The following is a 13,890-nucleotide window of genomic DNA, read 5'->3' as shown; positions in this document are numbered from 1 at the left end:
GAGTAGACTGGTGTGTGAGAGGAGACGGTGGTGTGTGCGAGTAGACTGGTGTGTGTGTGAGGAGACTATGGTGTGAGTGAGGAGATAGTGTGTGTGTGAGGAGACTGGTGTGTGTGTGAGGAGACTGGTGTGAGTGAGGACACGGTGATATGAGTGAGGAGATAGTGTGTGTGTGAGGAGACTGTGGTGTGTGTGAGGAGACTGTGGTGTGTGTGAGTAGACTGGTGTGTGTGTGAGGAGACGGTGGTGTGTGTGAGTAGACTGGTGTGTGAGAGGAGACGGTGGTGTGTGAGAGGAGACGGTAGTGTGTGCGAGTAGACTGGTGTGTGTGTGAGGAGACTGTGGTGTGAGTGAGGAGATGGTGTGTGTGTGAGGAGACTGGTGTGAGTGAGGACACGGTGATATGAGTGAGGAGATAGTGTGTGTGTGAGGAGACTGTGGTGTGTGTGAGTAGACTGGTGTGTGTGTGAGGAGACGGTGGTGTGTGTGAGTAGACTGGTGTATGAGAGGAGACGGTGGTGTGTGAGAGGAGACGGTGGTGTGTGCGAGTAGACTGGTGTGTGTGTGAGGAGACTGTGGTGTGAGTGAGGAGATGGTGTGTGTGTGAGGAGACTGTGGTGTGTGAGAGGAGACTGGTGTGTGTGAGGAGACTGCAGTGTGTGAGAGGAGACTGTGGTGTGTGTATGAGGAGACTGGTGTGTGTGTGTGAGGACACTGTTTTGATGTGTGAGGAGACTGTGGGTGTGTGTCTGTAGAAAAAGACTTTAGAGGTTTACCTAACCCAATGTCTGCATTTTTATATAGGGCAGCTTGTCCACTTAGGAAGTGATCAGCCCAGGGCCTTACCTTGCCTACTTTGAGCTCACCTGCCATTTCTTGCCCCAGATGAAGAGAGCTGTGTAGTTATAAAATGGTGGTCTGAGTGAGAATCTTTTAAGACGTTGGGTGTTGGGAACTTGTAAAATAGTAGGTTTGAAAAAAATCCCATGGATTGGTGGTTCTCAGTCGTTTTTGATTGGTATCCAAATAAATATACAGAAAACCCCAAGCGGTGTATTTCTGTGGGTGTATCTGTAGATACTGATCGTAGTCTAGCTGAGGCGTAGCAGAGTTTTGAGGCCTCACACCAGCGTGAAGTGATTATATTCACGAGCCACGGGCCTGGGGAGGGCGCGGTGCTCTGAGTGTTCTGAGGGAGCTGTGTTGCCCGGCCCAGTGCGGGAGGGAGCGCCGGCTTCTCACGTCCGCATGCAGGTTGCTGAGATGTGATCTCGGTGGCAGGGCGCGAGGACACCGGCCTCACGCAGATGTGCAGCTGGAAAGGGAAGTGTTGCGGTGGCCTTTCCAGCGAGTCGTGAATGTTCTTTGACACCACCCCCAAACTCGGCACGTGGTAGTTTCTTTTCTGTCTTTCGAAGTTTTCCCGTTTTCTGGAGGAACATTGGCTCCCCTCGCCGTGGAGCGCCGATGCACAGAGTGAAGGTTTGACTTCACGGGTGGCGGGGTGGCGAGCCCGGCAGGCTACTGTGTAGATGGGGCTTCTGGCCACGTGGACGCTGCATCCAAGGCCATTTCATTCTGTTACCTGAGGCGATCTCAGGGTGGTTTGCACAGGAGAGGCATCTTTCGTGACATCTTGGTTTGCTGAGTTGTGATGACGTCCGCTCTATAGAGCGTCAGAAAATGGCGCTCCTGGATATCATTGGCCTTGAACAAAATGCAGCCATTTCAGCAACAAGATGGGTTTACTTGGAAACAGCAAGAAAGAGGCCGTTTGGGAGACGAGGTCTCGGGTGCGGCGCAGGTGCTGTTCCCTGGACCCCAGCGACACCCGAGCTTGGCCCGGGGGGCCCCCCCGGGCCCCTGCTCTTCCGTGCCCTCTGACCGGAGGTGGCGGGTTGCTCCTGTCATTGGCTGGTTGTGCCCACCCCGCACACTCCCAGCCTCCTGGCCATCATGGGGGTCGCCGTGGTTAGTTCCTGCCCCGTCCTTCCTGAGCTCACAGAAGTCTCCGCTGGAAAGCTAGCGGTCCCTCTCAGAGGTGGAGCCGAGTGCTTCAGGTTCTTATTTTCACTTGGAAGCTCAAATTTCATCTTTGGCAGCAAACGCCGTCACCGTTTACCTTGTGGCAATTGGCTCATTTTGCACATTTTTGAGAAAATGCTGGTCACGTGTTCAAATCCAGACACCCGCAGTCTGCCTGTCACGTCTCTGTGCCTCATGAGGCGGCGGCTGGTGTCACCTGCAGCTCCGGGGCACACGTGCTTCCCCCCGCTCTGGCTCCAGGACACGGCGGCTGCTGTGTCCCACAGGGCAGTTGGAGGGGCCCTCTGGGAGTCAGTCGGGGTGGGGAGTCAGTGAAGCGGTCATTTTTGCTGCTTCCTCAAAGGCACCCCGAGGTGAGAATATGGTGGAGAGTTCAGAGGCCGCATGGGGTGGGATTTGCACCCACATGGCAGTCGGCCTTCCCCTCGCATCCTTAGTGCAGGGAAAGGTAATGTCTCAGTGCCACAGAAATGCCTGGACCCCATGGGCTCCTGGAAAGGGGTTTCGCCCTCCCCAGAGGCTCACACATGGGTTAACGCTTGCTGACATCAGCCCTGTATCCCTGTAGCCCCGTCGCCCCATCGTGTGACTCTAGGGGGCAAGTCACCACAACCTAGAAAGGCCAGGTGACTTGGGTCTGAGGTACCCTGATGCCCCACATCCTGGTGGCTGTCGGGGGGCTCCCGGCCTTCCAAGGGGCTGCCCACGAAGCAGAGAGCTGGGTGTTGGGTTTCTGAAGCCGTGTCCCAGGGACTGCCTGAGGCCCACTTGGGCTCAGCCCCTCCCCTCCTTGACCTGGAGCCCTGACCTCCTGCCGCCACCCCCACCCAGCGTGTCGATCTCTGGGCGCTGGCCGTCCCTGGTGGGCGGCGAGTAGCCTCCGCCTGAGGCCCTGGAGTGACCCGGGCTTGTCTCCGGGGTGACGCGCTGTCTCTCCAGACCTGGCTTCACAGCCGCGCCTGTTGCGCTGGGGGCCTGCGAGGTCAGAGGACGGGGCTGCCTGGGTGAGACTCGGCCTCGGGTTCCGCGTGGCGGGCCCTCAGCCTGATGGCACCTTTTCTCCCTTTCAGCCATGGAAGAGTTAATAGTGGAACTCCGGCTCTTTCTCGAGCTCCTGGACCACGAATATCTCACGTCCACCGTCAGAGAGAAGAAGGCGGTGATCACGGACATCCTGCTGCGGATCCAGGCATCCAGAGGTGCGTCCCGCGCTGGCACCCCCTCAGTTCCACCGTGTTCTAAAATGCTCCCCGTTTATTAGCGTGTCTGATGTCAAGTGTTCACTGACGTCCATGCCACGGCCAGGACTTCAGTCTCCATGCAGGAAGATTGTCTTTGAGGTGCTAACAGAATAGTGGGCCTGTTGGGGTCCCCCAGAGCACCCCAGACTTCAGGGAGGCACCGGCAGGACTCACAGGGCCTGGCAACTAGCTGTCGGTGCTCACGCCCAGGATGTGGGGAAGACGCTCAGCCAGATGACAAGGGAGAAGGCCCGGCTGAGTCAGGGGGAGCCATGGGCAGGCCTCTCGGCTGTCTCCCCCACCTCTAGGCTGTGCGCACGCTCCTGCTCCTGCAGCTGCCAGCACGTGGCACTTCTGTCAGGGAAGCTCATCAGGGTCTCTCAGGGCTGGTCACACAGGTGTGAAACAAAATTCTAGATCCCTGGGGAAGAGGTTCACGGCCAGGGCTGGCCAGGGAAGGAGACCACTAGGCTTCCGTGTTGGACGGAGATGGGCTTTCCCCCCACAGCCGTTGTGGAGGCTGAGACGTCCCCCAGCCACCCTCGCTCAGCTGGGAAAGCAGGGAGGTGGCTGATTAGTCCAGGTCTGAAGGCCTGGCAGTTGGGGTGCAGAAGGTTTAAGTCTCTGGGTCCCAAACCCAAGAACTGGGGGTGCTGATGTGCACAGGCTGGGTGAGGGGCCGTGGCTCATGCGGAGAGAGTGGCTTACCCTCCTCTCAAGGGAGGGGGTGACACCCACCCATTGGGGAGGCTGTCTTCACAAGCACTGATGCTGGCCTCGCCCAGGGCACCCCTGCAGACACGCTGGGCACGTCCCACAGCTCCAAGGGCCTCCCGGAACCCAGCCAGGTGTGTGGTGGCACAGGCCATGCAGTGAGCCGCTGTATGTGTGCGGGAAATGTGGGCATGAAGTCGTGTCCCCACGCCTGGTGAGGTAGGTCCTGAAGGCTGGTGGGTGCTGGGTGCCCAGCGGGTGAGATGGAAAAGTAGGTGGTGGTGAAGCCTGCCAGCGGTTGGCTGGGTGGGGGGCCTGTGCAAAGCGTCCATGACCATCTTCGGGGACACAGGCATGGAGAGAGGCTTTGGGCTACTCTGAGGACGCAGGAGTTGTGGGTCCAGATGGCAGCTCCACCCACCCCAGGAACATGCCCTTCTCTGGCCCTGGCCTCCCAGGCCGTGGCGGGCCCTCATTTGGCTTCCACTCTGGAAAGCTCACCTTGTCCACCTGGACATGGTGAGGCGTGTGGGGCTCTGGCTGGCTCTGGGAGCACTTGTTCACTTCCCCATTGTCTACCCTCTCTGCCTCCCTCTGCAGGTTCCCGCCCTTTGTCTCCCTCTGCTCCTTCTGGACGCACCTGCCCACGTTTTCCAGTTCACCAAGTCTCTCTTCAGCTCTTAACTTGCTATAAGCAACTGTTTTAGTGGCAGATGTTTTTTTAGTGGTAGAATTTGTTCTCTTTTATTTTTTTTAATTGTTTCCACTTCTCTGACAAAATCCGTGTCTCCTTTGCAATTTCTGCAGACTCAGGGACTTTTGTCTTTTCCTGTCTCTCCTCACCTGTAGCAACATGCTTGTCCCATTGCTGGCTGTTGAGGAGTTGTTGCTTCAGGGCCCTGCAGGCGAGCTCTTGGCACATAACTGGCTGTGCACGAGCCCAAGTGTGTTCCTCTGTCCCGCCTCCCAGGGCCTCACCTGGTCTTCTGGCATCGGTTGCACAGCTGCTCAGCAGAGCCTGCGTGCCCCGAGGGACAGGCTTGTACCCATATCTCGCCCATGCACTATGTCTGCCACAGGATCCCGCTGGGAGAGGGCAGCCAAGAACGCAGCTGCCCCTCAGTGCTGGGTGAGCACTTGCCTGAGGAGAAGGGTGGGCGAAGCAGCAAGTCTCTGCCAGGCAGCCTGGCACTGGGGTGCAGCCCCCCATCCCTGCCTGCTCACATCTCCACAGCTCTTTAACCTTCCATTTATTTTTCCTATAGAATCTCCCTGTAAAACGGAGAGCCCTGCCTTGCAGAATTCTTGTGAAGGATTGCAGAAAATGATGATCGTATCGTGTTCACGAGGGACCGAGGGGGGCAACCACCCACCTTTCCCCTCCCCAGCCCTCATAGGATTGCTTGGCACTTGCAGGTCTGGAAGTGAAGGACCACGCTCTGAAGCCAGAGGCCCCCGGCAGCCTGCCGGCCCCGCCCCAGATGCCACTGCCGGAGATCCCGCAGCCGTGGCTGGTGAGTGGCAACCCCCGTGCGCCCCCAGGGTCCCGCATTGTGGGTGACAGCCCAGCTCGGAGGCGCCCCTGAGCGGAGCTGTAATTGAGTGCCCCTTTGGAGACTGGCATCTCTCCGAAATTGCTGGAGTGCCAGGTCCGTGGAAAACTGGTCTTCAGTGAGATGAGAAACACATCAGAGGATGGAGCAGGCAAAGCAGCAACCTGGCGCTGGGGCTTGGCCTTCCCCCTGGGTTAGCTAGGAGCTGAAACCCCCACCTGGAACTTTGGCTTTCACTGCCACACCCCTTCTGGGCTGAGCTGCAGCTCTCCCAGCAGAGACGCGCCCGCGGCAGGGTATGTTCTGCCAGAGCTCGCGTGTCGGACTCTTTGGGAGCTGTTGGTCATTTCCTTCTTATCTGGGGACACTGTCGTGTGGGTTTCTACGTGCTGTTAACTTCTGCCTTTCCTGGTTGCTGAGTGTGGGTGCAGCTTGTGGCGGCCTGACCCAGACGCCTGGCTCCAGGGAGGCTGGGGGCCAGCACAGACGCCTGATACCACTTGGGGAGTTGCTATGCTCTACAGATGTCCATTTGCCTTCCCTACCTCAGGCCGTGTGGCCCCAGCCTGCAGTGTGGGGGCTGCTGGGCCTGGCAAGTGCCTGGTTCACTCAGAAGTGGGTTCAGTCTGTGTGGGCCTTGGCTCCGAGGTGGCCCGTTGTGCTCAGCCCGGCGCAGGCCCCTGCGGAGTGAGCACGGCTCGGGGAGACTCCCTGGGCCGGGAGAGCTGCCTGCTCAGGCGCCGTCCAGAGTGGCTTCCATTCGATGGTCTCCAACAACAGGTGAGAGAGCTTGGAGGGGATGGACGACGGCGATTTCATTCTTGATTCGCTAGTTTGTGGAAATAAGGCTCATGATGCCAGCAGACAGCAGCGAAGCCCTCGCCCTGGTGATTTCCACATGCCAGGAGCGTTACCAGCTCTAGGGCTCTGACAGTGTGCTCCAGGGCCGGCACGGCGGCATCCAGTGATGCTTCCCAGTCGTCCCACTGCCATGTGCCAGAACCTTCTCGTCTTCCCAAAGGGAAATGCTGCCCTGCTAAACTCTCGCCCGCCTCCACCACTCTCTGACCCTGAAGCGATGCCAGCTGGGCCTCCTGCCCGCTCCCAGCCCTCCCCGCAGCCCTTCTGCAGCCGGGGGCTCTCCTTGCGGCAGGCGAGAGCGTGAGACGAGACCAGAGACAGAACTGGGCGTCTTGCCAGTCGCGGAGTTGAGAGGAAAGCCAGGACGGAAGCAAGAGGGGCATCCGGTCCCAGGGACCAGGCGTGTCTCTGTGAGCCGAGCTCTCTTGCCCCTTCCTCGGCCTGGAAACTCACAGGACTCCTGCCGCACCCTCATGCCGACCCGCTCTGCGGCTGCACCCGGACATGGGTCACGCTGGGCCGTACTGCCCCGTGGAACCTGCTGCCTAGGCGGCCAGGGAGGCAGTGGCCGTGTGCTTCGTTCTTCCTCGGGCATCAGTAAAACTGGTGGAAACTCAGGAACATGGGGCGACCGTCTTCCCAGCGTCAGCTCAAGGCAGTGTGGGGTGCACGCCGAGTAGTGATGGGGATGGGATGGGGTGTGATTTGGACAAAAGCTTTTATTTTTCAGAAAAGCCCACTCAGCAGTCTCAGGGTAAGGCCGTGCAGTTCAGACGGTGAAGCGTCGTCACCCGCCGAGGGTCTCTTGACTCCAGCGCCCCTTCCCCGGGCGCACGGATACCCCCGGCAGGAGGAGGCCAGCTGGGCTCAGGGCTGCAGCTGCCCTGAAAGGCCCACATCAGCCAGAGAAGAGTTTTGTGGCCAGGTGACTGCAGGCCAGGGGCCCGGACGGTCTCAGGGGGCTGTCACTGGGCCTCTGCCTTCCCGAAGCTGTCACCGGAGCCGGGAGAGCAGGGACCGCAGGGGCCCACGGGCAGGCAGCGATTCCAGACCCGGTGGGGTCTGCTCAGCTCAGGCCTCGTGGCTTATTGATGTTTCTCGTGCAAAGGACACTGGTGCCCCGGGCGGGGGGTGGGGGCACCAGCTCACCCCTCTCCCCGGCGGCAGCTTCCTCCTCTCTTCAACCATAACCCAGCCCACGCCTCCATGCTGTCCCCGTGGCAGCCCCAGGACAAGCGCCGAAGCTCCAAAGCGCGTTGCTGAAATCACCGTGGCAGGGGTAGCAGCGCGGCTCCGTGTGCCCCACAGCGGCACAAGCACGACCTCGTGCGCCAGTGGTGGGGGAGGGCATTCCAGGGCGCTTCTGACAGCAACAAGCACTAGTGAGCTTTGTTCCCAGAAGGTGAGCCCCCCATGTGCCCCGTGTTGTCCTCGACAAGCCACAGCTCCTCTGCCAAGGCACCCCAGGGAGCAGGCATTGGGGAGCAGTGGTGTGGGGAGCCGTGAGGCTGCGCCTCTGAAAATTGTATTTTGAGGTATGTTGCTTCAAAGTGAAAATAGTTTAACTTTTTTTCTGATTTTAAGAATATTAAATACGCATCATGTAGAAAATCAGCCCTCGTCAGCCCCCAGCGTGTGCCCCGCGTGTCCAGGCGCAGTGCTCCCGCGGGCCCGGGCACCCTGTTTGCAGAGGACCTGGGACTGCTGTGGAAATGCCGACACCTGCCCCGGCGGCTGGGCAGGCCCCAGCTGTCCCTCCAGGGCACAGGCTGTCTGAGACTCACCCAACAAGCCTCCACCTTCCACCCTGTTCGCGCGCATGGATGAGGGGCGGGCACTGCTGGCAGCGGGGTTCTTGGCTCCCGCAAGGCAGCGGGAGACTGTCCCGGCCATGGGGCGGTGGGGGGGGGGGGAGGGGGGGCTGGGGCCTCTGAGGGCTCCCCCCTGCAGGGTGGCCCAGCTCGCGCCCTGGTCTGGCTGCAGCGGTGGAGGCAGCTGTGTCTCTTCTGAGACACTCCGCTGACTCAGCTGCCCCCGCTCCGGACGTGAGCAGTCTGCCTGTGTCGACGCCGCAATCTCAGATGGAGACACTCGGTGACTCAAACAGCGTTTCCAAGAGCTGCCAGCAGAGGCGGGGCGGGCGGGGGCGGAGGGGGAGGGGGCCCTCCGAAGGCCTCGAGGGGCCCCAGGACCCTGGGTCAGGTTCCGCTGCCTCCTCGGGAAGATCTAAAGGACCTGGACCTGGTCCAGAGCGACCGCAGTCTGAGGAGGTCCGGGAAAGCAGCCAGGGAGGGGCACAGGGGCGGGCGGAAGGGAGGTGACTCCTTCCCGGAGGGAGCGGCTGGCCCTGAGGGTCTCGCCTCCGCTGCTGGCCGAGGAAGGCGAGGCCTGAGCTCGCAGGGGGATTGGCCATTCCTAAGGACGCCTTGGCTCAGAGTCGCGTTCCATGGAAAGTGGTGGAGTTTCACCTCCTGAGAGTTTTCTCTGGAACTTTGTTCTACTTGGAACTTTAACTTCAGCTTGGGGCCGCTGCTCCGTTCCATTCTCAGTAACAGCTTTCCAGTTGTTTCTGGAATATTGGCCGTGTGAACAGCCAATATTACAGGAGGGAAGGGGGGGTGTGCTGCTCCCCCTGTGGGCCCAGCCATGCTCTGCCAGCTCTGAGAGGCAGTCATCTGTGCCTGGGGTGACCAGGCCGTCTGGGGGACTCCTGATGGGGAGCACTGAGGCCATCTGCACCGCTGCAGAAGTGCAGCATGGGGCTGGGGGAGCTTGAGGCCCGTACCGTTGGTGTAAGCCCCGGAAGAGGCCTCCCTCGACGCTGACGCTTAGGGAACAGGCTGGTGTGTGTCCGTCAGCAGGGTTTGCAGGGAGCAAGGCGTCTTCCGCTGGGCCTGAAGGCCAGGAAGAATCTGGGTGCTCAGAACCTGCCCCTCATCCCTGCTCTAAAGTTGCGGCTTCAGCAGGGGCCCCCATCCCAGCTTCATCAAGAAGCTGCCATGCGGTTCTCTCAACAGCAACAGGTTCCCTCTTAGACACTCATTTCCAGCTTCATTCGGAGCTCGGCTGACAGTGCTCCTTGTGCTTCCTGGGAGCCCTGTGAGGGTGGGCGCTGCTCCCCACAGCGCTCTGACGGTCCTGGGGTACTGGGCAGGCCTGCCCTTGGGGCGCCCCATCCGGGCCACAGCAGGAGAAGTCAGCTTGGGTGTAGATGGGTCAGTGGCGTGGGGGAGCTGTGTGGCTAGGCGACGCCTAGCTCAGGCCCGGCTGCAAGCCGCCCCAGGTTGGTGTGGAGTTTTGAGGGGTGTGGCTAGGCCCAGGCTGGGGTGCATGTGAGCAAGAGGGGATCTCAGAGGCTGGACTTAAGACCCTCTTCCCAGGATGGTGGTCTTTTGGCCAAAGGCTCTACCAAGGAGGAAGAAGTCTGGCCGTGACCTGGTAGTTGGAAATGCCGACGGTCCCCTAATTCTGTGTCCTCCTGCCTCCCGCAGCCCCCCGACAGCGGGCCTCCACCGCTGCCCACATCCTCGCTCCCCGAAGGTTACTACGAGGAAGCTGTGCCCCTGAGTCCTGGGAAAGCTCCGGAATACATCACCTCAAGTGAGTGCGGGCTCTACCTGCTGCAGCCGGCCTGGGTGGCGGGAGGGTGCCCCCTTCTGGGGACGGGGGGCGTCACACAAGGATTTAAGAGGGCCCTTCCGGAAGCCAGAGAGGGGGCCGTGAGGTCTCCGGCCCCAGGGTGCTGGGGCCGCTTAGATGGCCATCCTGCTGCGGGCACCTGTGTGAGCACAGGGACATGCCCCTGGGCCAGTGGGAAGTGGCTCTGTGATGGGTTGGGAGCTGCGGCTGCCAGCATGGTGATGGCAGATGGGTGCCGGGAGCCGGCCTCTGGCTTCACTTCTCTTTGAGTCACACGGGGGTTGCCGGAAGGCGCTGCTGGGTGAGAGGCCTGGAGGGCCTCAGAAGCCGCGACTCCTCCTTGGCACCCACTTTCAAATTCAGCACTTTCAGGGCTGGACGCTGGGTGTAATCTAGTTTAGGGCCCTGGATGGTTTCTGTCTGAAGCCCAGCGGGGCCCCCATCTTGCAGAGGGGACGTGCCTTCGGCGCTTGCTGGCAGGAGTGAGAGCAGGGTCCAGAGTCACAGCCTGTGGCTTCCCTCGTCAGAGTCTGTGGCCAGGTTGCCTGGTCCCTGCGGGCAGGACCGGCCCCCGCAGGGCAGTGTCGGACGGGTCTGCAGGTCAGACAGGGGCCACCACCTCCAGTCACTGGCACGTCTGTGACAGCCTCAGTGGGTCCCGTGCTCCCTGACAGCCCAGTGCTCCCCAACAGCCCGGTGGGCCCGTGCTCCCTGACAGCCCGGTGGGCCTGTGCTCCCCAACAGCCCAGTGGGCCCTGCACAGATGTGGTTTTAGCTGAGACCGTGTGAGAGTCCAGGCTAGAGGGGTCAATACTGCTTCTGAGTGACGGGGTGTGACTCACGCCCCTCATGTCCCCATACGCCCCTCAAATATGTGTCCAAGGGCACTGGATTCAGATGCGCAGGGCGCGGGCTGCGCGGGCCTGGGCTCGGGGTGTCCCGCTGCCTGGGAGGGTGACAGTGTGGCTGAGATTGTTCAGGGAGCCCTGCTGCTGCCCTGCCCCGGGTGTCCGCAGGCCTGACGGCAGCCACGCCACGCCCTGCCCTCCACGTGCGCCTGCCCGCACTGCACTCGGCTGCACCCTGGGGCCGGCCCGTCCAGCGAGGTGGTTTCCCTTCCTGGGGGCTTCGGTGGGAGACAGAAGACAGAAAACGGCAGTGGCAATCCGGGGGTGAGCCTGTGTTGGGGTGCGGCAGCACCGAGGAGGCCTTTTCACTCCGAATCGCGGCAGGCAGCCCCCACAGACAGGCCCTGGTTTCTCACGGTCCAGAGGCTGGAGCCTGGGGTCTGGCTGCGCCTAGGTGGGATGTGAGGCCCCTTTGCGCTGCGCCCTCCCTTTCTTACCAGATTGCTTATGGGGTTGGGGCCCTCTCCCCCACCCTGGTAACCTCAGCGGCCTCCTAAAAGCCCCATCTGCAACACAGTGACACTGGGGTCAGAACTGCATAACAGGAGCTTGGAGGATGCACTTGGGCCCCGGCTGCCTGTGCTGGTGAATCAGGAGGGCTTGCTGGAGGCGGTGTCCATCAAATGCTGGAGGAGGGGTGCCTGCCTTCGGGCAAAGGCAGGTGTGGGGTCGGCCTGCCATGCAGAGACTCGGAGAATGGGGAGGCGAGGCGTGTGGGGAATGAAAGCACTCCCACCTTTGGTGCTGATGGCTGCGGGAGAGGAAGGACCCCTGTGTCTGAGGTCCCGCGGGCGCTGAGAGCGAGGGGCTGGGGGCTGGACCCGGGGCTTTAAGGAGGATTTGTGTGTGTGGTGGTGCGTGCAGAGAGGGGGCACAGACCTGGATGGCGAGATGGGTTGGGGGACAGGCATGGGGGGGAGCCTCGGTGGCAGAGGCACACGGGCTGAGGATGTGCAGGCCCTGCGGAGCCTGGCAAGGCTCCCACATGCACTGCCCGAAGCATGTCAACCTGCGTAGAACCATCTAGAAACCACTTCTCCAACCCTCTTGGTGATCCTGTGTCCCTTCCATCTAGAGCTTTTCACTTAGTTTCCCCTGCCCAGGTGTGTTGTTTTCTCCTTATTTCTGTTAATTCATGTTCTCCCTGCACACTCATGCAAACCCGGCGGGTCTGAGCCGACGGGGGTTTCTAGGTAAAGGCCTGCAGCTGGATCCTCTTCCTTCCCCCCAGATTATGACTCGGACGCCATGAGCAGCTCCTACGAGTCGTACGACGAAGAGGAGGAGGACGGGAAGGGGAAGAAGACGCGGCACCAGTGGCCCTCCGAGGAGGCCTCCATGGACCTGGTGAAGGACGCCAAGATCTGTGCCTTCCTGCTACGGAAGAAGCGCTTTGGCCAGTGGACCAAGCTGCTCTGTGTGGTCAAGGACACCAAGCTGCTGGTGAGCGTCCTGCGTGGACGTCAGCGGGGTGTCACCCCACCACGGGGAGCAGCCAGACCTCCGGCGGGCCCCGGGCGGGTGGGGCAGGCACTAGCTGGGCAGCGAGCAGCAGGCCCTCGCCGGCAGTGGGCACAGTTGGGGCAGCGCACGTCTTGGGCCCCTCGAGTGGCCGCGCAGACTCTCCTGCCCAGCGGTGTCCCCGCGTGTCCTCGGACGCAGGAGCCTTGGCTTGGTCTTGGCTTGGCAGACTTCCTCCCTGTGAGTCAGTGAATTCCTCGGAGCCCAGGCGTGGGGGGGGGGTGGGGCAGCCCTGCAAGGCTTGCAGGGGAGCGGCAGCGGCAGGAAAGGGAAGGAAGCGCTTGGAAACTGAAAGCTGCTCTCATCAGGGAGGCGGGGAGAGTAGCCAGGGAGAGAGGGGGCGACTCTCAGGAGGCAGAGTCTGAGGCGGGTGACTCCTCCCTGCCCTGCCCCCAGCGCCCCCCCCCCGCCCCGCCTCCCAGCTTTCGGGGACTCCTTAGAGGATCAGAATTAGGAGCCTTGCGCTCTTTGGGCTTTTCGTTTTCCTCCAAGTTAACCTTCGGGAGAGCGGCCCACGGTGCCCCTCGTGCGCAGCCGCGCTTGCCGCTCCGGCGTGAGCGACAGGGCTGCCTGCACTGGGTGCTGAGGTCATTGCAGACTTTTTAATTAATGGTTTTGTCAGAAATTTTTCAGAGACTACATATTTTTTCCACATGCGTGGCCTGAATTGCTCCCAAATTTAGAATATGCCAAAAATGATGCCATGGGGGAATTTTAAAGGAAAGAATGAGGAAAAAACCCCGATGAACATGGTCCTCATTTATAGTCTGACATAATGGCTGCAAGATGTGGCTGCGTTGTCGAAATGATTAAAACACACAATAGGCCCCCATTTAGAAGAGCAGCAGAGAAATGTGCCGGGGGCGCCCAGCCTGTCCCGGGGCAGCTGTGGGGCTGCGTCCACCCCCCTGCCCGCCTCGCGGCTCCCCGTCCTCCTCTCTCCCAGCAGACGCCCGTCTGGAGAGCCAGGCGGCAGCCGTCTAGAGCAGGGCATATTTAGGAAGAGCGGACGGAAAGCCTTGGGAAGCATCCCCCACGATAAGGCACAGACGCCAAGTCATTTTTATTGTGAAGCTTTTTCATTCAAAAACAACCTGTGAAAAGTGCCCATGGACAGAGGACTGGATCAAGAAGATAGGGTCCTGCCACCCCAAAACACTACTCAGCCCTGAAGATGGAAGGCCCTTTACAGCACAATGCGTGGCGCTCGAGGGGGTCATGTGCAGCATGGCAGGTCAGGTGCCAAAGACAGGCGTGAGCTCTTGTGTGAAACAGGGATCCCAGCAGGTGAACTGACAGAGCCAAGTGATTGCAGGCCAGCGGACGTCTGTGTGAGGCACCTGAGGTGGTGGGGGGGGGTAAAGACGCGAGGGGAACAGGAGTGGCGGGGAGGCAAACCCTCTTCCA

The 13,890-nt window shown here is 60.8% G+C and overlaps 1 protein-coding gene across 2 annotated transcripts in view; it reads left to right on the top strand.

The window, feature by feature from the left end:
- Nucleotides 1–3,118: 3,118 nt before the first annotated feature.
- The window catches only part of AFAP1 (actin filament associated protein 1), a gene marked incomplete at both ends in the record, with an annotated part of 30,838 nt that continues 20,066 nt past the window's right edge, over nt 3,119–13,890 (top strand). For both annotated transcript variants that reach the window (XM_084233852.1, XM_084233851.1), the window contains 4 exons: nt 3,119–3,245; nt 5,418–5,515; nt 9,907–10,015; nt 12,194–12,405. In XM_084233852.1, the coding sequence (XP_084089978.1) occupies nt 3,119–3,245; nt 5,418–5,515; nt 9,907–10,015; nt 12,194–12,405 (546 nt within the window). The remainder of the gene's footprint in view (nt 3,246–5,417; nt 5,516–9,906; nt 10,016–12,193; nt 12,406–13,890) is intronic.

Source organism: Talpa europaea (assembly GCF_964194135.1).
Source record: "Talpa europaea genome assembly, chromosome: 5".
NCBI classification, from domain to species: domain Eukaryota; kingdom Metazoa; phylum Chordata; class Mammalia; order Eulipotyphla; family Talpidae; genus Talpa; species Talpa europaea.
Note: the sequence above shows the minus strand (reverse complement) of the source record. Positions and strands in the feature narration are given on the sequence as shown.